Source organism: Chroicocephalus ridibundus, chromosome 2 (assembly GCF_963924245.1).
Source record: "Chroicocephalus ridibundus chromosome 2, bChrRid1.1, whole genome shotgun sequence".
Classification (NCBI taxonomy): Eukaryota; Metazoa; Chordata; class Aves; order Charadriiformes; family Laridae; genus Chroicocephalus; species Chroicocephalus ridibundus.
In genome coordinates, this window is record NC_086285.1 from 93,769,125 (window position 1) to 93,791,462 (window position 22,338).

At 38.1% G+C, this 22,338-nt stretch overlaps 2 protein-coding genes across 5 annotated transcripts in view; one reads left to right on the plus strand and one right to left on the minus strand.

The window, feature by feature from the left end:
- Positions 1 to 7,438, plus strand: part of VWC2 (von Willebrand factor C domain containing 2) — a 60,755-nt gene extending 53,317 nt beyond the window's left edge. For 2 of the 4 annotated variants that reach the window (XM_063326218.1, XM_063326217.1), the window contains exon 4: positions 4,631 to 5,112. In XM_063326218.1, the coding sequence (XP_063182288.1) occupies positions 4,631 to 4,782 (152 nt within the window). In that variant the 3' untranslated portion in view covers positions 4,783 to 5,112. Of the gene's footprint in view, positions 1 to 4,630; positions 5,113 to 7,342 lie in introns of those variants that run through there. The other 2 variants (XR_010069968.1, XM_063326216.1) reach the window with 2 other exon arrangements.
- Positions 7,439 to 12,515: 5,077 nt separating this feature from the next.
- The window catches only part of ZPBP (zona pellucida binding protein), a 29,948-nt gene continuing 20,125 nt past the window's right edge, over positions 12,516 to 22,338 (minus strand). The window contains exons 6-9 of the mRNA XM_063324081.1: positions 21,771 to 21,989; positions 19,925 to 20,001; positions 18,108 to 18,285; positions 12,516 to 12,607 (exon numbers count right to left, since the gene is read on the minus strand). Coding sequence (XP_063180151.1) covers positions 12,516 to 12,607; positions 18,108 to 18,285; positions 19,925 to 20,001; positions 21,771 to 21,989 — 566 coding nt within the window. The remainder of the gene's footprint in view (positions 12,608 to 18,107; positions 18,286 to 19,924; positions 20,002 to 21,770; positions 21,990 to 22,338) is intronic.

Below are 22,338 nucleotides of genomic sequence, written 5' to 3' on the forward strand. Positions count from 1 at the left end.
CCAGGCAAACACATTAACTTGCAGTTGAACAGATTTCTTTGTCCATAATTTGGCTTAACACACGATGAAAACAGTAGATTAAAACGCGATTTGCCAAATTGCTGTATCTTATATTTTTTAACTTGATGGGAACACGTGCCCAAGCAAAAGCAGGGACGGGCTGCAGAGGAAACAGGCGCAGCTCTGTAGAGCACAGCTGGGGTTTTGTAGAAGGAGAGGAGGAGGAGAAGCTTCAGAGACCCTCTTGCGAGGTTGTCAAGGTTACAGGTGCTATTGCTGCTGTAGGTGAGTGGCTTGGGCATTTGCTGCTGATAATTGGGATCGGCTGTTTTCTTCCGAGATAACAAAATTTGCATTTTAATTAGGTGCTTGCATTTGTTGACACGGAAGCATAAAATATAAGTCATTGGGAGCTTTTCACAAGACCACCATAAGGACTTTGAGAAACATTACAATGGCAGCATTTACCCCAATGAGATTTTTGAACTTTTTTAGTTTTTAAGGATTTAAGAGGCAAGAACCCTGCCATAAACTCTCAGTGAATTAACCACCAAACATGCCTTCCTAGTTCCTTAGATCCCAGTATAAATGTTGCTTTTGGAAGCTAGCATTCCCCGTTTCGGATGCGGGGAAGCCGAGAGCTGCGTGCCAATCTGGTGCTCAGTGTGAGAACTGAGGATTTGCACTGAACTCGCTGCTTCAAGACATCGCTGAGACGGCAGCAACTGTGCCTTAGCCCTAGGAAAGAAATCTCTGCTGATACCAGCATGGCATGGCTCAAGCGGAGTCTGACAGCGCCAGTATATACTTTAGGAAAACAAATGATGTCGTGGTAGATTTCAAGCTGCGCTCGGAATTGGTACAATATGTCATATTGAATTTTCTGCCAGATTTAAGAGTGATATGGCAAGATCTTCATCGACTGCGACGATGTGCAGCACCGCTGACTTCCTTAGAGCTATATAAGTGTATACGGCTGGGGAAGGGGCCCAGGAGCTTCGTACTGAAGATCAAACAAGCTCAAACAAGCCACTGCTGCACTGAACGAGTACTGGGTGCTAAAGCCGGGCAGAGCCGTGCTGTTATCAAGCAGGAGCTGAGAAAGCAGGCAGCCTGCTTTGTAGACCAAGGAGGAGAAATTCACTGTTCGCTGCTCCTGCAACAGCAACATCGGTTCAGGAAGCCCACCACCGCTTCGGAGTTGGAACAGCCCGGATTTACTTGGAAGTGCTTTTCATGTGGAAAGTCGGGTAATTTTGCAGACTTTTTTTAAAACTCACAAAGTGTCTCGCCCTTTGTGATGGGAAGCTGCAAATCTTGCTAAATCAATATAAACTGCCCAGTTTTAAGTAAAGCAGTAGTTTCAGCAAATGCCATGCCTTCAGGGCAGTTTATCTGCTCTGAAGGTGGAGGAGACACGTGCTTCCGCCTCCCTCTGCTAAGGGAGACAAGGAGATGGCACTCCTGAGTCTAACATCAGCCTTTGTGTGCCCGCTCTGCCTCTTTGCCCCAGTGTCTGCTTAAAATCTTCAGTTCCTCAGTTTCCCCACTGTCTTTTTAGGCAGACGGAGAATCAGATCATGAGCTGCTTCATCAGAACCATCTGTCCAACTGGCAGGGACCAGGGAAGGGCTGCCGGAGGTGCAGCCGGGGCAGCCCCACACTGAGAGTCCCAACGCTGCCACCCCACGTGTCCCCCATCGCTGCAGGCTGGTCTGCTCTGGCCGGTCCAGCCGTGTATGTCGGGTTTCTGTGGCCACTCCTCAAAGGAAAAGGAAAGGGAGGAGCGTCGCCTGCTTGGTAGGAAGGGAGCCACAGGGCATCAAGAGCCAGGACTAACTCATACAGCTTGAAAACTGGATGAGGTTTGGGGTGGAGCTCAGGGTTTTTTTTTCCCTAGAAGAAGTCTGAGGATGTGGAGAAATGATAAAAGGAGAGCTGTGGGATTATTTTCCCCTGTTTGGACGCTATATTGTACTGGAATTTATGTGCATGGTGCTGCTGTAATATAATCAGTTCAGCTTTTTCATTGATGACCTTTTCTGTAACATTAACGACAATGTTGGTTGCGCACAACACTGCAAAGGAAAAGATGCCAGTCTAAGTACTATACAGGATTTGCAGTTACAGTAATGATGGGTGCAAATGAAGAACCAGAAGACTGGCAATTTTCTGTAGAAAAGTTGCATGATACTAAAAAACAATCTAGCTTGCTCCATAACATACTTTGTTGCTGTCATTTGTTTTCGTAGGGTCCCTTTCTCAAGTAGATGGTTACTGCTCTTCTGTAAATTTACCAACGCAATGGCTTTCCCCCGTATTAAACAATTTAACAATTTAGGGATAACTTGCTGTATCTTTACGTTTAATAACTTTTCTGATGTAAGAAGGAGTAGTCACGCTTGGCATTAAGGTGCTGCTAATTGTGAATGGAGGCATTTACATTCTGAATCCTAGTGAACTGTATTACGCGTGTTGCAGTGTTTTCATTTCATTCCCTGGATGATTTTTATAACCAAGTATACCCTGTAACATTTACTTTCCCAGAATGAAATAAATCCTGCACCGGGGATTGACATCACTTTGGTTCCTCTTGTGCCTTTTGCATTGTGTTTAAATTTCAAGTGGTCTTGTAGGTTTCGTGCAAATTCTCCATGGAAAGTAGTTTCCGCTTTTAATATTTTAACTCTTTGTTAATATAGCTTTGTAAATCCTGGGGCTCTTACAGGCCAGCATGCAAAACATGCAAGTATCTTTACCTAATGGGTGGGTGAAACCCATCTTGGGAGTGAAGTTTATTAGGTGCAAGAAGAATACTGGGTTTAACTGAACGGTAATTAGAATTGTATAGGTCAGAGTTGAAATCTTTTAAAGTTCCACCAAGGACAGCATAGTTAATAATGCTGCTTTATCTCAGCTGAAAGGCAGGGCATCTCCCAGTGTGTGGTGGGACCCAGGAGCAGGTCTCCCACCCCAGAGTCCTCCTTCCTGGGTTGTCCAACCCGGTGGCACTTTACATGGACAGACTGAGGGAGCTGCGAACACAAACGTACCACAGGAACATTGAGCTAGTAAAGCAGGTAACTTTACATGAGGTATGCTGTATTTTGGTATCCGTACTGCATCCAAAGCCTTGAATGGGCCAGAAGCCACCCAAAACTAGGGAAGAAGCCACATGTGAAATCTTTGTCAACAGTCAGTCCTAAAACAAAACACTGGCTTAAATATTTGGAGGATTAATGGGTATGATTTGGTGAAACAAATTTCTGCAAGTCTTGCAGGTCTCTTCTTTCTTCTTCCTTGAGGAAAGACCTTCATTATTGTCAATTTGGCAACTAATTCTCAAGCTGCTGTGTCAGTACACAAACACATAACCTGATCCAAAGAGATAAGTATTAAAATTGATTTGTGAACTGTTTGGTTTGTATTTTAAAATGTGCAGCGTGCACCTGCCTTTAGTTTTCAGAGCGAGCACTTAAAAAAAAGAAATACTTTGTATTAGAAGAAGAGGCCGTACTGTTTGCCTTAGCTCTTACAGTAGACCACTGGCAATGGAAGACTGAATTTCATCTGTGATTTATTTACTTGCGTGGCAAATAGGTTGGCAGTTGATAAGCGTTTTGCACACCCGTATTTTTTCAAGTGTTTCGGCTGCATCCAGTCAATATTTGCTGGTCCCCGCTGCACATCCCTCCGTGGTGGATGGTGGTACCGAGGTGCTGTTGAGTGGCCAGGCTCTGCCTGGGCAGCTCTTGTGTGTGCTTCGTGCACGGGAGGGACGGGTTCCTCTGGGGGCGTGCCAGTGTATGGATAGGAGATGATTGGTAGGGTTTAGTGCCGCTTTACAAGCGCATGCAGATTTTCAAGGCAGAAATGGACTTCTTTTTTAATAGAACTGTAGGTAACACAGCACTCGCAGCCTTCTGCAGCAGAGAGATGCGAGGATTTCGCCTTTTGAAAGAACCAGATGTGTCTTGTGAACGTCATGCTGGTGGGTCGTTCTCCTGCCTCTTCCCTGGAAATGACATTATTTCAGTGTAATTCAGGGGTGTTCGTAGACTTGCTGACTTACATAAGATGGAATATTTCATTTTATACATGAAAAGCGTCTTCATTCAGAAGAGTCTGGAGCTATTTCCGTTCTACTGGGAAAGGACTTGTTTTCACAGGATATGGAAAATAAGCTAATCTGATACTTTGATTACTACACACAATGTATGTTTCCAATGGAGAAAAAGTAACAACATTTATAGTCAGCTCTCTAGTAGCTTAGAGTCGCACTGTCGCATTATCCATAGCTGGCTTTTTCTCTGGCGTAGATCTGTATTCATCTGCGTCGTCCATTTGTGCCCGGGTCTCCGTCATGGTTGCGTGTTTCACAGAAGGGCTTTATTGCACCCTGCCCTGTGGAGGGTGGGACGGCCCGTGCTGACAATGTCCAGCCACATCAGAGCGCAGGGCCCTTGCTCTCTTTGCCGCTTTTATGCCGCGTGCGCGATGCCCACCTTTGCTTGTTGTGCCCAGCGTCACTCACTTTGCGTCAGGCTTTCCGTCCTCAAGACGTGAACTGAACTGGGCTGGATTACAGTCTGCTGTGGGCATCACGTAATAAACTCTTTCCTTTTTTCAGGCCCGAACTGCTTTGCAGAAACCCTTGTCATTCCAGCAGGCCGGGAGGTGAAAACTGATGAATGCACTATATGTCACTGTACTTACGAAGAAGGCACTTGGAGAATTGAACGGCAAGCTATGTGCACTAGACATGAATGCAAACAGATATAGGAGATCTACAAATCTGAAGTACTTTTCGTGGTTTTTATAAAATATCTCCCAGCAGTGAGCACCCTAGATGACCCAGGGACATCTGAATGAGAAGATTCTGGTGAGGAGCAAAGAATAAAGTACTGATATTTTGTTTTTCAAAGTAACGTAATACTGCAAGGCAAAGAAGTGCATATATTTCAAACGTTTGGACATACGAATACCTGTCTTAATAAATGTGTTATTTTCACAGTGAGTACACTAAAATACACTCTATAAAATATTCTATGTATTTCTATAATACCATTATAGAGCTTAAAAATAAATGTTTTATATAGACAATACAGATTAAAGTACTGTATCATTGCCTGTCCTGTTGTGCACCATGGCTAAAACATGACGTTTCTGTTCTAGTTTCATCACATGAGGGTTTCCTTGGGATTTTTTTGGTTTGTTTGGTATTTTTCTTCAGTTTAGTCGGCCAGGAAAGAGCCAGCATATGACAAAAATTCAACATTCTTACTTTTGAAAAAAATGGAGTAGAATTGCTTTCAGAGAACATGGGCTCATTTCTGAATATTGCTGTAGTGTAGAAGTGGGTCAGTTCCTTCTCTTAGTTCCACGGGTGTTTATCTACTGGTCCACAGTGGAGATAACCTGGAGCAGTGGGTAACAGTGAAACTGGTCTCTCAAAATCAATTCCTCATATTCAGCTCAGACATAACACTTTACAGCAGGACAGATTCCTCTGTGACGTGAACAATATTGCATCGCCCAGCTGGTGGAAATGATGGTAAGTAACCACGCGGCATCGTTAACGTAACGCATAATGGATGTGGCGAAATGCAGCTTGGAAGGGCTGGAGCAGCCCAACAAGCCTCCACTGATGCGGCTCCACGCTGCGAATCCGTGGTCAGGAGAGCTGTGCCATCCCCTGAAGGCCTGGTTCAACTTTTTGGTTCGTTCTGGTAATCTGTACAGGGTCTGTGACGCAGTGTGCTAAGAGGGAAGGTTTTGAGCCAACTCTTTGAATCCATCAAAGGATTTTTAGCACAGAAGCTGACCCTGACTGCGTGTGAGGTGAATCACATCTCCCTGCTTCAGCCATCAACAGCCTTTGCTGAGATTTGTGTTGGTTTTAGTTTAGTTTATCACCAACTCCTACGTTACATCTGCTTTGAATACCTGTTAAGGCAACGGCTCAAAAAAACACTTAAAACATGGACTTGCCTTTAAGCTTTTGCTAGAGGCTAGACTTAATGAATCAATATCTAAAACCAGACGACTATTTATTAAATTACAACCTACCCTTTGCTCCTTACTCCCATGGTATAACCTAGTTACCAGGTTTGCATCCATAAGAAATGTGATTTTCCGGTACTTCTGAAGACCGTGGGATTTTTGCCAGTGACTTCAGTGGATCCCAGTTATCACCTCACGTCTGTGTTTTGAGCATGTGTCTGTCTGTCAGTGGGCGATATTTTTCCCAGTGATGGTACGGGAGAAGAGGAGGAGTGACAGAATCAGAAATCGAGAAACTCCTGTCTCTTGCGCAGACAGCCCTGTGGCAAAGTCGTGCGTGGTATTAGTCACAAGAAGAACAGGAGAAGGGAAGACAGATTATTAGATTTAAATTGTTTTAAATCACACAAAAATCAAGTAAGTAATAACTTCGCCAGAAGTGGCTGTGCACATATGTAAACATTGCACTGGAAGTATCGTTCTCCAGTGGCTGTAATTCCTAGCAGGGACACAGAAAATATTATACCTGGGTTGTCACTCGGTCTGCTGGTAGCAGCGGAGGGTGACACAGACTACAGATAGTTTGTTTTCTTGGAAGAAGGGAGGAAGCGTTTCATATCTCTTTTGTACCTAGACCACAAGTACACTTTCAGGTACAAACATAAATACTTTTTTTGCCGTTTTATAAAAAGAGTACCTTATTCATTGTATACCTCTAACACAGTGAGATGCTGCTTATTTGGGAGTAAAGGAGGTACAATTTGGCTAACAATTGTATTCTTTTAAGTATACCTATCCATTTCATAAGATTCAGTAGACACACGACAGAAGGCTAGCTCTGTGTAGGCTTCTGGTTACCGAAATCAGGTATCTGCACAGCTCTGAGAAAGTGCCACGAGTGACAGGGGTGTTCCACGCGCATCTCCTCAAGACAGCGGAACTACCCACACAGAACGCAGCTGCGTGACGTGAGTAAGAGCAGAGAAAGTGGACTTACACCTCAGTGTGGGATTGCCTTTCCAAACAAATAGGCTGGTTGGTGTCTTTTTAGGAGACACACGTGTTTTCAGTGAAACCGTAAGAGACTCAGAATTGTGTATCTTTCAGCGTGTGGCCATAATGCTTAAGTTTGTTGAAATCTCACCTTGGACTACTTCCACTTCACGTCTCCTTCATTGAAGGCTCTTATTAAGCTTTATCCTTCTTCCCAGGGCTTGAGTTTTTGTTCTTTTGGTAAGTTCTGCCTTCGCTGTAGTAGTAAGTAGAAGGTTAAAGGATATTTTAGTGTGTATTTCCAGTGTAGCTTTTACAAATATTTTCTCTTGCACATTTTCTCTAGAAGGCTTTCTAGAATAACTCCATGCCAGCCAGACCCAGCAGACAGCGATACTGTCATCAACCCCAGCACGGAGGCAAACACACCGCAAGACCCTGAGAGCCAAACTCCAAAAAGTGACTGCACCAAGCAGCGTGGGGGCAATGGAGCCGGGGAGCCGAGATTTGCAGCCTGCTGCATAATGTCACTTCACATAGACAAAGGGTTAAAACAGAAATCTTACTCTCTCTTTATAGGAGTGGGAAACGAAAATGTGGCAATTAAATGATTTAAGGTTAAAAATTAGGTAATATGGGATGCAACTGGAGACCATTCACCTTTAAACTAATTGAATCCCTAAGCAAAAAACCAGAACTGCTGTTGTGGCCGCGTGTATTTGTCTAAATGTTATGATTTGGTCATGTAATACACCTGTTCATATTTAACTTTATAAAATAAGAGAAAAGCCATCTGCATCATTTCCAGTGACCCAGACTCCAGAGGATATCGGCTTCCTGACTGAAGCCTAAGTACTCGGCTGGTTTCGCTTCAGTGCAAACAGTGTGATGCATCCTGCGTCTGAGGAGTTCTTCAGCTTTGCAGGTGGGTTGTGTCTATAAAAGCTGTATTTCCAGACACGCGGATCACTCATGAATAATTCTGTATTTGAAGGTCTGTTGCTTGGATAATGAATATTCTTCTCAGATGTTCTTATGTAGCTGCATTGGCATGAATATGAGATTTCTGCTTCTACTTCACTTGCTTCTGCTGATTTCCCAGTTGAAATCAAGACAAATTAGTTCTTGGGTTAGCCTCATCCATTTTTGTAGGAGTGCACTGTAGACGAGTTTGGCTTCAAACCCATGTAAGTAGGTGCCTGAAGAGATGATATTCTAGGTGCTTTCAGGTAATTATAAAATTGCAGCGCTAGTGTGTAATAGGATTCTTTGTACTACTCATTTAAAATACAAAAATGGAAGTGCTGGTGTATTCACTTAAATACTTACGTGAGATTTCAAGGGGAAAAAGAGGAAAGATAGGAGATCCGAGACAGAGGAGCCGAGCATTACAATAGAAAACATAGAAAAACATAGCTACACTGTCAGAAGTGTATATCATAGGGAGATTTGCAAAGAATTTCATAAGAAAAGTAACTGAGAAATGTATTTGGGTACAAATTGAAATACAGGAAATTCTAGTTGGAGATTAAAAAAACCCAACCATACGGTAAAGGTAATTGAATACTGGAAGATGTTGCCCAGAGATGTCATGGAGTCTCCATCCTTGAGGATGGTCAAAACCCGGCTGGACACGGCCCCGAGCAGCCTGCTGTAGCTGAACCTCCGTTCAGCAAGATATTGGACTAGATGATCTCCAGAGACGTAAAACTGAAAGCCGGGTTTAAATTACATTGAAGTAAAGTCTTTAATACAAATAAGAAAGAAAAAGATATAATGAAAGGTTCACTCACTTTAGAAAACAATCTCTTCTCTTCTTATACTGTGTAATATAAATGATACTGTCGTGACTGTAAAGTATTTGATGTACTTCAGGCGGTAACTGTAATATTTAAACTACAATAGCTCCATAATACGTAGGAGGCTTCTGAGGGCACATATTATTTAAGAATCTAATGCAGTCCAACTAAACACTCCATTTATTCCCCTTATCAGGCAATGAATTTTTTTTCACAGCCCGTGTTACTTTGGGTTTTCTGTCTGCAAAATACACCTTCTGCCCTGTATTCCTGCTGCGTTAAAAAAAAAACACAAACTGGGGAGACAGCATTGAACCGAATATCACAGACTATTTTTTTCTGGCTATCCAAGAATTCAAATTTTTCACGAATTTTTGGTAAAAGTGCTGCTCCAGAAAGTGTGTAACTTGTTCAGTTTTGAGAAAACAGCCACTCATTCCCAGAGTCCTCTTCCCTTAGAAAAAATAACTCTGCTCAGCCACACTGGAAATGTAAATTTTCAGTCTTTTGAAGTGTCACATTAAACAACTCCCATCGCAGAGAGAAAATAAACACAACCCAGTGTGTCTTTCCAATTGCTCGTTTATATTATGCGCCTCATTCATTTTATACGCTTTTAAAACAAATACAGCAAAACTCCAAACTTGTATGTCAATTACCAGTTAGAGAGAAGTCAAAAGTTTTTATTTTGTTTACCTCTTGAGGTTATGCGGAAATACTGATGGGGAATATTAATCAATTAGTAATAGGAAAACGCTAACATAATGAGTGGCACAAAAGCTGATGTTTAAAACAGTCACCTCTCAACTTACCAGAAATATTTGTTACTTTGTTCATGTTAGGTTTATTTGGGGCTGTTGGCTAATAGTAATGCTATTTCTGTAACACTTAACAGCTTTCTGCTTTTAAAAAAATCATTACTTTTAAGAAATATACCGCATAAATAAAGCTATTGTTAAAGAACAGGCAGACTATAGTAAAGGAATAGCGAGTATAATCTATCCATCGGCAAAGCTGAGTTTGCCACTTATATTGGTCAGTAATCTTGTCAGTTTAGTGGAACTCGAGAAGTCAGCCTGCTGCATATTTCTCCGGCAAAAGGGGGAAAATGTCCCCTATAACACTCAGCAGCCCAGTTTCAGCAGGATATGGAGCACTGCTGCGGATTTTGAACAAACTGCAGGACCGTCTGCAAAAGGGGAGCGTGCCGAGTGTTTCCGTGCACAGATTTTACCTCGTGGTAAAGAGGTGAATTTATGAAAAATGGTGAAAATAGGAATGCAAATATCAGTTCATGCACAATGGGGAAAAATAGCCAACGCATAGTAGATGGAACATGAGGAAATGAAAGCAAGTGTAACATGTAATTATTTTTGGGACTAGATAAACAAAGAAAACTTTTTTCTATGGTTTTATATACAAATAAATTCCTTTCTCCTGACTCCAACCAAACAAGAGAGGAAACCAAAAATATTTTAGCAATGAGGGACGTATATTTGTATATATACAGCCTGTACGCATTGACAAATGAGAATTCTTTTCTTGGTGACGCTAGCATAAACCATGAATAATACAGAAACCCAGGTTAATGCTGTTCACTGAGATCAGGATTTCTTCTACAGAATGCACCTATAGTAAAGCGTTTGTACTTGACTGCAGTCAGTGAATGAGAGGGAACACTCGTAAATGCTTGTGTAAAGAAAACCTTTATAACCACTTACTTTACTTTCTCCAGTAAGTCTTTAAGGGTGTGCAAACTTTGTGAATTAATGTGAGTTTCACCTGTCAGGAAGACCAAAAAAAATTGTTTCTGTACTCTGCTAAAATCCATAAATGTCTGCATAGAGACGCCAATATTCTAGTGTCTATAATACCCCAGTGAAAACTCCGTCACCTTTATTGTTCTCCCTCAAAGTACAGATACAATTCTATAAATGCCGTTAATTGATGGTCTGCCAACCAGGTCTGTTTCTGATGTGCAACAGAAAAGTAAATACATAAAAATGTCCAAATGCTGCCTAGTCTATACTGCTATTGCCTTAAAAAGCTGCATTCATTTCAGAGGGTAATTCTTAAATTAATTTGCTATCCACACTGTAGGAAGCTCCATGTGCTTACATTACCTGGTGTAGTGGTTTTTGTAACAAAAACAAACTATATTTTCACAAAGACAGTACCGCATACTATGCTCTCTCCTCAGCCATTAATAACTCAAACTAATGCTAACTAATTTAGTGCTGTTGTGAGTGGGAAATTATAGAAGTAACATACGGACGTGCAGTGCTTCAGCCTAATGTAACGACCCTTCCCGTTCGTAGTCTGTTCATTTCTAATCACCACATGAAAATAAGGAATAGGTGGCCTTTAGACATTCTATGGATTACAGTTAAATAGTGTTTAATTTCTTAACTGCTAAACATTTTTAATACGCTCTTTCCCAGCTATTTATTTTCAAAGGGCATTTGATAAAAATAGCTATTTTATATATTCTGCTAGTTACACTGTTTATAGTAATGTTTGAGCAATGAACTGTCACTGCAGAAACCTAATAATGCTTATGTTATTCTTTTTTTTCCAAATAAATTTGGAGCTTCAGGCTCTGTCACGTAAACAGTATATTAGTAGGATACATAACGCATCATATTTAAAAATTACTTCTTAGACGTAGCACAGTCTTTCTTTTTATTCCTTTTTTCAATATATAGTTCCTGAAGACATATATATTTAAACCTGCAGTCCGATATGCTTGAAAAAACAAACACCCACAAACCCCATCTTCCAGATACGACGAGCTTAAAATGTCCTTCACATTTAGCTCATTATTATATGTGAGCTAGATTGAAAAAAGAACTAAGTGGAAAAAGAGTATAAACACTGTATATTTATTTAAAACGTCACAATTTTCATGGGGTATGCTCTGCAGATACAAAACAAATAGAATTTTAAACGGGATTCTGCTACAAAATACAAACTTAAATAAGGCTATTAGCGAATGACAAGGAATGCATTCAGGCAACCACTTAGTAATTCCTGACAGTCTTACAAAAATAAAGATGAGTGTCATAAAAAGTACTATGGTATTTTACGTTGCTGTTTGTTTTCTTCAGGTAAGAGCAAAAGAGTGTTATGTTCAATGTGGTGTCTTTAGGGGTGGAACAGGCAACTGGCCCAAGTGAAATTTTACACTCTTTGGGAAGACGTTACCATCCGGTCAGTAGTGATACCATAATTCACCTTGAAAAAAACTTTTTAGGATTTTTTTTTTGCGTTTGAGGCTACATTGCAACATTCATGACCTCTCAGTGCTGGCTGTACACAGTGAGTTGTTCATTATAATCATCTTCACCAACGACTGAATGGATGGGTAGATATAAACTACAATATAGACAGACACCTTACACCAGTCCGTGTCGAGAGCAGCTGAGTCTGTCAGCAAAGGACTAAGCATGCAAAATACTTTTTTATCTTCTTCTTGTGATTTAAATAGTTTTCTCTACTGCTATTAACCTAGCATATATCATAAAGACCTTAAAAATGAAGTAGTCCTAAGTGGTATGACCTAAAACATTTTACCAATATGCTGATGGATCATTATTTCTTAAAAACAAGTGTATTCTATCGATGTAACCAAAACAAGCTGTAAACGTTTTTAAAATATTTATTTATATTAACTTGTTAAAATACATAAGAGCTATTGCAAGAGTGCGTGTCCCTCAGCCGTTAGCACTTTGTTGCTCCATATATCAAACTGCTGTCGCACCGAAGACAGTGAATTCCATTACTGGGATTATATGATCCTGGGCTGCATACAACTGTAGACAAATAAAAATTAAAAAAAACCCAAGGAAAAATGTGTAATTTAAGTGATATTAATAAAAAAAATTACATTTGAAATGTTTAAAATGCATCTTTATGTATTTGAAAAAAGATCAGATTTTTTCCAGCACTCTGTGAGTTGATCATGAAAGAATTGTATATATTTTATACATCATCTATTTATTACACCATATTTTTCTTTTCATCGCTTTTCACTCCATCTACTTGCAGGGGATATGTCCATCAAATACATTTTAATATGGCCTATATCCATTAATGTTTTAAATAAAAAGCTATAGCTGCTTGTATAAGAAACACAAGACAAAATAAAGCTCTAAGATTTTTAAATCTAAGCTCTGGTAATTATTAAAAAGTAGCGCAAAAATAGTACATAAAACCAGAAATCAGTGTATGATGCAGAACGTGTGTTCTGAATGAAAGATTTTTTTCCTGTTGGATCACGTTATGCCATTTGATGAAGTCTGCACAGTCACCTGCAGAATGACTTCATCACAAAAGACTAACTCATATTTTTGCTCTTGTCAGAAAAAAAGCAGAATTTGAACTATTTGGTTATTACAATCCTGAATCATACTTCAATTCTGGCAGCCTTTCTTTAGGATAGATTGTTAATTAACAGAACTAGTATGCAGAGGTAGTTAAGATCTTCCTTCCTTTTGCAGAGTTGGTGCTTACCTGGTTATTGGGTTTTGCCTGGCTTACTAATGACTCTTTAGTCACCACTGCACAAACCTGCAGCGGGATTTTCAGTATTTGGTTTGGTTTATCTTCATTTGTTGAGGCTGGCAGGATTCACTTGATCCCCAGTGGCTGTTATTAGCTTGCCTAGCATTTTTTGACACTGCTACTCATTGAAGAGGGTTTTAGAGGTCTTATAAAATGTAAGAGAGGAGTCCTCTGCAGATGATGTCAAAACCTTGCCTTCTTTTTACATTAGCGTAGGCAGACCCAAGATGGCTTCATGGGAAAGAGAAAGCTTTACAAATATATGTAACTAAAGGCATTTTCCAACCTTTCTGTCCAGAAAATCAATCATCTTGTGTACCAGAGGAATAATTCTACTCTTTCTATTAAAGGCTATGGGCACAATTCTAGTAAGTCCAGAATTTTCACTTGGAGCAAGGTAGACTTCTCTTACAATGGGCTAAAAAGTTTATTTCTTAGAAGTGCCATCTGTTCGCTATCTAGCAGAAAGCATGAAAAGGAGAAAGGAATCTGAAGTAGGGACCTGCAGCTTATTTATCCAGATGCTGGAAAGTTTCTTTGAACTGGCAAACTTCACTTGTTTCAATATTTTCACTAATGGAAAACTCCTATTGTTATACGTTCAGTTTGAAAGTATAAACAGCAAAATATTCTGTCTTAACAGGGTATTTTACATACTTGACATTTCAGACCTCAGAAACTGAAATGCATACATCTTAATTTGTTCTTTTATCCTATAAGATAACTAGCATTTTGCACTCTTCTGATTTTTAGGACTATTTCAGTATTCTTTTGAATAATGTATTTACTTTTGAACTTTCAAGTTACTATGTTTCAGTAATATAAATAATCAACATACTGTGAGAAAGAACTGAAGAAAACCAAATTAGAACTGACTATTCAGTTATCTAGTCTACTAAAAATACCACAGAAATCAAGCTCTGCAGAGTAATGATACAGGACAAAAAATATTTCATAAAGCTAGTACAGGGTCTCCAGAGAAGCCCTAAGAAACAGATGATGTTTTGTACTGTATTAAACTCACAGCTACATCTGATTTAAAAAAAAAAAAAACCAAACACAAAAAAACTAAACAAAAAGAATTATAAAAGTGGAAAAATTACACTTAGAAATTTTTACGATGTGAAAGTGACTCAGCTGCCTATTTTAAGTAAAATGTAGCTGTTACAAAATGTTTAATTAACTTATCCTGGAATAATGTGCTTTATTTAACATAAAGCAGGGCTTTAAAAGCAGAAAAACATTAAAATTAAGATCAATTCTTATTAAATCATTTCTAAGATGTTTGTACTCATCAATTCTATTTATTCAAGACTGCTTGAGTATTACTCAGCAGTAACTCCATGTCTTTAAGTCATTGCCTCTACAAAATCACTCAGTAAATGGTGCTGTCTGAGGCTTATCTGGTACCTGATGAACAAAATTTTGCTATGTTTTACCACTAATGTTTTCTGCCAAAACGATCACACAGTGACTAATCAGGTTAACATTTTTAACTAATTCAGAAAGAGATTTAGCCTAGAAAATGGGAGTAGAATGAGAGACAATAGCTCAATATTTAATACCATTTATAAAATCAGAGGGGGGGAAACAAATAAGGATATAGTATGATGCAAAAGAAGAAAACACAGAACAGCTGATCAGACTTCCATACTATGTAAAGATTTCATGAACACTGAAACATGCAGGTAAGCGGAAAATAATACAATTTGATGTTGTTTTACAATGAAGATAATCACGCAATTAATTTGAAAGCACCTGATATGGCAGCACATACAAATGTAATAAACTACAGAAGACTACAATTAGAATGAAATTTAAAAAAGGGTACTGAATGCTGCTTAAAAGGGAAATAAAGAGTTGGAGAGAAATTGCTAAAGCTCGTGAGCTTGCTCTTCGACTTCACTAAATATTTCCAGTAACAAGATTATCAGAAAAAGTCCCGATGAACTATGCTGACAAGAAAACTGGAAGACGGTGTCAATAAGGACAAGAGTTAAATAGGCACGAAGAAATAAAAGAATAAGAAAGGCCTGTATATTTGTTTGATTGAAGAGAACTGTGAGCACAATCATTCACAATGAAAAGGGGAAGTGTGCTACTGTTACATCGTATGAGAGAGAGGTTCTTAGGACCAAAAGAAAAGCACTAATGACATAAAGGCACTGGTAAGACCTCATCTGAAATACCGTGTTAAATTCTAGTCAGTCCTGTGCAAGAAAATTAAACTCAAAATAGGGCATGTCAGATACTGGTTTGCTGAATGCAAACTCTTCCAAAAGCAGATGATAGAAATTAGTTGACTTGTTCTGATTACAAAATAGGAGACAAAAAAAATCCACTCAAGCTAAAGGGCATTCTCCTCATCAGGGCAAGTAAGTATGAACCTTCCATGAATTAATTTAGATTGAAAGCTTGATCTTCTAACTGCAAAACAAGAGTCGCCAAAGAGATCGAAACTCACAAATAGTTCTAAAATGGACCTTAAAACTGTTTTAACTGGATTACAGGACCTGGTTCCCGCAACTAGAAGGGAAACTATTGGATAACCCAAGAAGTTGAACTCTGCTGTACTTCCATGAAAATGTGTTTATCAAAATGTTTCTATGAGTAAGTGCACGCTTTGGAAAAAAGCTCCCCCACTAACAAAGACAGAGGGAAAATACTTTATTTTCTATTTAAGTAACAGATCTAGGGATCATAGCAAATCACAACTAATTCTCCCATGTTAGCATGGTCGCCTGAGAAGAAGCTGTTTGAGGCATTGAAAGCAAATGTAGAGAACCTATAGTGGACAGTAATCAGGCTGAATAGAGAGGTCTATCAAACATGACCAAAAAGACTGAACTTGAGGTGGTCTAGTTCAATGAAGACAGTATCAGAAAGAGAAAGTAGTTAGTCTTCTAGGATATACAAAAGCTATTGCAAAGATGAAGTATTGTTTCCAGATTTACTGAACAACAAGTAACAGGTATAAACTACATCAAGGAAAATCACATAAATACCTTAGAAAAAATGCTTTCCAATGGTGAGGATGTAGCATACCGAGTTATAGTTCCTTGGTGGTCTATGTAGTCTATGGTCTGAGGTTTTAAAGATTATGCAGGATATATCTGTCAGGAATAACTGAAGCTCATCTCTTGCTTTGAGGTAGAATGGTAAGCAGAGGACCCTTGCAGTTTTACTGCCTATGATACGGTGTTTGGGATTCTGGGAAAGGAAATTACTAATTTTACTAAGAGGTCAACTAAGGAAATGAGTGTATGTTTGAGCATGCTGACAGAATGACATCCTCAACTATGGGAAGTAGTAAGCAGTCAAATTTCAGGGCTGACTGTTTCAGATTCTTTTGTACCTCAGATGTGAAAGCTTGTCCCTGTATCTGCCAAAGGCACGTCTGTTATTATCCCAGCTGACCAGGGATCAGCTTCTTGGGTTGACACTGGAGTAGTGGTATGTCGTGTTTCTGTCTAGTGCAGGAGGTAAAGGAGTATGGCAGCTATGAAAATAGTATTATTTTTTACCATGTATGTTAAACAGCCATCAGAGCTAAGATGAAAGTTGTGTTTTGAAGAATAAAGGAATACAAATTAGTTTAGAATACAGTAAGATATTCTGGGGGAAAGTCAAAAAACAACACAACAGTCTATACAAAACAAATGATCCTAAAGAAGTCATGCTTTTCAAAACTTGATTTTCATGTAACTTTCCTTGAAATCATGTGAAACAATATTCTGTATTACAATAAATTTAATAAATTTGGTACTTATATACATCCTTTACAGGTATTTGTCACTTTTTGCTGGAAGACAAAATTGGAAAAAAGATGACATATGGAAACATTTCACATGTCCTGCAATTTTAGACTCGTCTCTTATTTCTTCCATATTCTTATTTCTTTTTGAAGTGTATTGCATTCTGTAAACTGTTCTCAATATGTAATCCAGTGTTTTCTTTCACCATTTCTAGGTCTGTAGGAAATTATGTCTGTCAAAAGCTTGACTACAGACTGATTCTCTATGTGTCTGTCTTCGAAAGTTCCTTTGAGACTTCAGGCTTAATATTTGGGAATCATATGAATAACCTTTTCTTGGGCAAAATGCAATTTGGTAAAGCCACTCTTTAAAACACCGTTCCGCTCCTTAGCATCTAAGGAGGATAATATCCCTTGTTTTAATCTGACAATTGACAAAAATAACATTACCAGAATTTAGTCTCCCCCTTTCCTTATTTTTCCAAATGGATCACAAATATTTACAAATTTAACTTTATTTTTCAAAGCTATAGAGAGTGATCATTTTATCTATTATTCTTACTTGGCTCAGATCTGGAATGTAACATTTAAGTTTGTAATTAGATGAAAGCATAGCATTATTATCTTGTTTGTCTCAGTGTAAAACAGCACTTGAAACATACCATGTCAGATTACAGATTTCCTATGCTAACTCCAAAAAAAACTGACTGCTATGTAGAGGTCTGAACTTAATCTGTTTGATTTTAATTTAAATCAGTCCATAGAACTTGTGGGTCTGGCTTAAAATCTAAATCAACAAGGTCTAAGTAAAGTTCTACCCAAGTACTAACCTGATCTAGTACTGGTCACCGTGACAGACTTGACAGGATCACAGCCCAAAACAGTATGGCATAACAATTTTATAAAGTTAAATAGCAAAGTACTGAGTTCAATCAGAGCAAAAAACAGTGTAACAGTATTTAATACTTTGTACAATAAATGAATTTTTCACTTACCACAACACTGTGGACAGTCTGGATGTATTAGAGCATTGATTCCATACCCTGGATAGCAGCGATCAATCTGTACCATTTGCAGAGTACCTTCAATGTAATATATTTCAGGCAACGGTTCAGAACTTTTTCTGCTAACTTCCACTTGTTGCTTAAAAAATCTCTCTATAAGGTGTTTTGCCTAAATTGAAACAAATATTTTTTCAGAATCTTTGATGGAAAGAGGTCAGAATACAAGAGAAGACAAAAGAATGTGAGTATGAGTTAGGATTAAGGTTTAAAGGATGTACCACTAAATCTGTAGCTGAATGGAAACAGTAGGACGATATCATATTCTTGGATATGGTGGTTTCAATTTAGATAAACCTTGATCAGTTACTGTCTTTGAAAGTGTTCAGGATTATACAAATACAACTTTAGAAGCTAATCTTTGGCAATTTTGCCTACATTAGACATACGTAGCCCGACATAACAGACTTGCAGCTTTCCCATCTATATAGGTACTATTATTTAGGTCCACCTGTATTTCAGACATATTTTTCATCTTTATTAGCTATTTCTATTCCATAAAAAGAAAATGCTAAAGGTGTCCTGAAGCCAAGTTAAATAAGGGGCTTATAATTATTATATCAGTCAAATATAATCACAGAAGACTAATTCCTTTACTCAGAAGATTTGCACAAATACAATCCTAGATAGGAAAAATGTTCCTTCCAATCAGTGCAGAACCAGCAGCACAATCATAGAAATATTAGGATACAAGGGATCTCTATTCCATCTCACCTGCTCCATCTCCCTAACTAAAGGCAATGTTTATTTTTAAAAATCCTTTATTTTTTATTTCTCTGTACTTTTTGGACCATTTCTTATGAAGTGTCTTCCACTGGATTTGTAAAGATTTTAAGTCATAGTAGTTAAAAGTAAAAATGTGACTTTTAACTGGCTAAAACATATAAAATATGTAACTAAAACAAGACTCATTGGCAATCTGACAAAGTCTAACAGTAAGAAGTATCAATGCTTCATATCCAGTGTTTCATTTGTATACAGGGCTTAATTATGTATAAAGCTAAAAAGAAAAAGCAAGAAAAACACCTCTAATAGGTTTGCAAGGTTCAGTACACACAAAAATTGTCAAAAACAGATTTATTCATGCTCTCTTAATTTGATTCTCTTGTCTGTATGAAAAAGATGAACTTTGACCATGAGCTTTCCCCACAAATTTGGGTTTTTTTTCAGTGGCCAGGATGGAAGCTGCTCAATAAGTACATTATTTGAGACTCCCTCACCCCTCTGCTGGAATCCCAAAGCATGATTTGCATACCTGCTATTTCTTAGTATACTTCCTGTCCTTCCCTTCTGCCTTATCCTTTACCCTTTAAGAACCTCTGAATTAACACTTAACCTAGTAAACAAGACTCTGGCTTCTGGTTTTCTATCGTAAAACCAAACACCTGCAAGCAGCTAAAATTCTGCCAGATCAATAATAAAATCACTTTGAAGTGATGATTTCCATCACTCCCATTGCAAAACAGCGTATTTGATATTTGTAAGATAGCACATGTTCAAAGTTTTCCGACTGTCTTCCCACTTTTCATACTCTTAATATACTGTCTTTAATATAGACTAGTAGTGTGATCTGCCTTATTCATAATGGCAATGGAATATTAGAAATTTTAACTGATACCAATTTATATCCACTAAAACTTTTTATCAGTTTATTAATTTACTAAAGTATGTTTCATATTCTATGTTATTATACTTTATTGTGAGAGAAGCTTATGATGTTAGTTGCCTTTTTATTCCTCCATCTACTGTACCTTGTTTAGTCTCTGAAATGCATCGCAAGCACTTTCCTGACATAGTCTGTTGTGTTTTTCTCTGTCTAAGGAAGCAACTGTAACAAAACACAATCTGTTTATAGAAGAACAAAGTCAATGAAATCAACATTTATTTTTTGATTTACTACTTTAAGATTCTAGTCAGTTCTGATGCAAGTATTTAGGATTTTTTACCATATTTCAGATGTCTAACTTGCAAAATTTTAAAGAAATCACAGAGCTTGTCCTCTTACAGACATTACGTGTCTAATTTTTGGTATACTTAAATATTTTATGGGAACTGTCATTCATTTGTAAATTCTAATGGCAAGGAAATGTATAATTCTGGACTCTTCCCAGATTCATATATATATGAATCCTTTCAAAAGAAATAAGCTACTCCCTCTCTAATTACCTGCCTGCTGTTGTGGATTTATCAAGACTCTGGTTTTAAAACAGCCATCCAGCAACCCTACCATTTCAAGTTTCTGACTGTTTCTGCAATGGACTCAAGTTTTCTCTCAAGAACAATCAATCAAGACAATATCTAGCGCTTTTAAAGATCTTTCCTGCTCCCGTGCCTGCACAAACGTATCAGTTCCTGAGCCTCACAAACTCAACTGTTCACATTCTTGTAGGAATGCCTAAGACACATGGAACTGAATGAAGACTTCAAGTTCAAACTGAAGAAACAGTGTAGTTATATTTTAGTAATGTGCATGGATCCACATTCCTTGTCAACAGACTAGTATTGACATGTTATGGTGAAAGCCTGGGCAATAGTTAACTAAGCTGCTGGACTGCTCTCCAAACTGACAGAGTAAGCTGCCATATTAAGAGTAAAATTTTCTGTTAATATGTGAATTTAACTAGCTCCTTATATTATAAGCTTTATCTACCTCTGTCATGGAAGTAATTCTGAAACACCAAAAGCTACTTAGAAATCACAAGTACTTTATAAGACTTCAAGGTAATTAGGAACGTGCAGTTTATCACTGGGTCATATCAAAGGGGCAGCAGGACATGATGGAGCCCTGCTATCCTGGAGACGGCTGAACACCTGCCTGACAATGGGAAGTAGTGAATGAATTTCCTATTTTGCGTTGCTTGTGTGTGAGGCTTTTGCTTTCATTATTAAACTGTCTTTATCTCAAACCATGAGGGTTTTTTTCCTTGTTTTTACTCTTCCAATTCTCTTCTCAGCCAAACTGGGGGGAAAATGAGTGAGTGGCTGCGTGGTTCTAGCTGCCAGCTGAGGTTAAACCACGACACCAGGTCTCCTTTAGGCTCCTTTTGTTTTAAAGAAGTGGAAAATTACAAAATCTCCTTCTTTTACTGATGCCACTTAAACAAAGAAAAGTAACGACATTCATCTCATTTAACTTTAGTTCTTGAAAATTAGACATCCAGCCTTAGTCTGTCATTTGGAAGCTGTTTGTAAAAAACAAGGCACATCCATGGAGTGATTTATACACCTGCTGTAGATGGCTAGATGAAGGTAATGTGGGGAGTTACAGAATACACTGTATAACTTTCCTTCCTATGTTAGTGTGCAACAAGGGACATCATGGCAATGTTTTATGATACAAAATTTAAAAAATATTGACCCATCCACAGCTACAAAATCTTCTAAAGCTCTTTTGAAATAATGTAAAATAGGCACTTTTGAGTAGATCCACTGTCTTTTTGCTATTGACATGAATTTCACGTGCAATACTTTAAAGCATTTTTACAATCAAGAAACTTCATTATTAAACCCTTACAATACTTTCTGCATATAAGCAGTAAATACATTTCATTAACTATAAAAATTCTAACCATTCTTTAAAAGCAAGGCCAATTTTACCTGAAAATGTAAAGAAGATTTCATTCTGTAGACCCCCTCTCTGCATTTTTACATGATGGCATTCAGCCTTAATTAATGTAACCTCGCAAGAAAGTTCATCAACAAGTTTGTTTAGTATCTGAATCAATGTTCTCTCAAAATAAGCATTATAATAATTGTTGCAGGGGGCTGCGTGATACCGGGCTGTGAACTCATAGTAAGCTTTAGGATCGGAATAAGCTGCGGGGAAAAATGTGGAAGATTATGAGGAACATAGATGAAGTAAAAAGAAGAAAAATAACTGGTGTATTTGAAAATAAAATTACCAATTTAAATCCTCAATTTATAAACCAAACTAATTTTGCACCCCCAGAGAATTCTTAATGATGAAATAGTGTATGCTGGGCCAGTTGGAAACACTTAAGAGATTTTGACAAGTTGACATTCTTACTTATATCCATAGGTAAGTCTTACTCTTTCTTATTATAATTTTTTAATTTAATTCTTTAATCTCTTTTTATACCTCTATATAGTCAAACTGACTACTAACCAACAGGATATTACAGTAAAGGGATCAGGAATATGAATA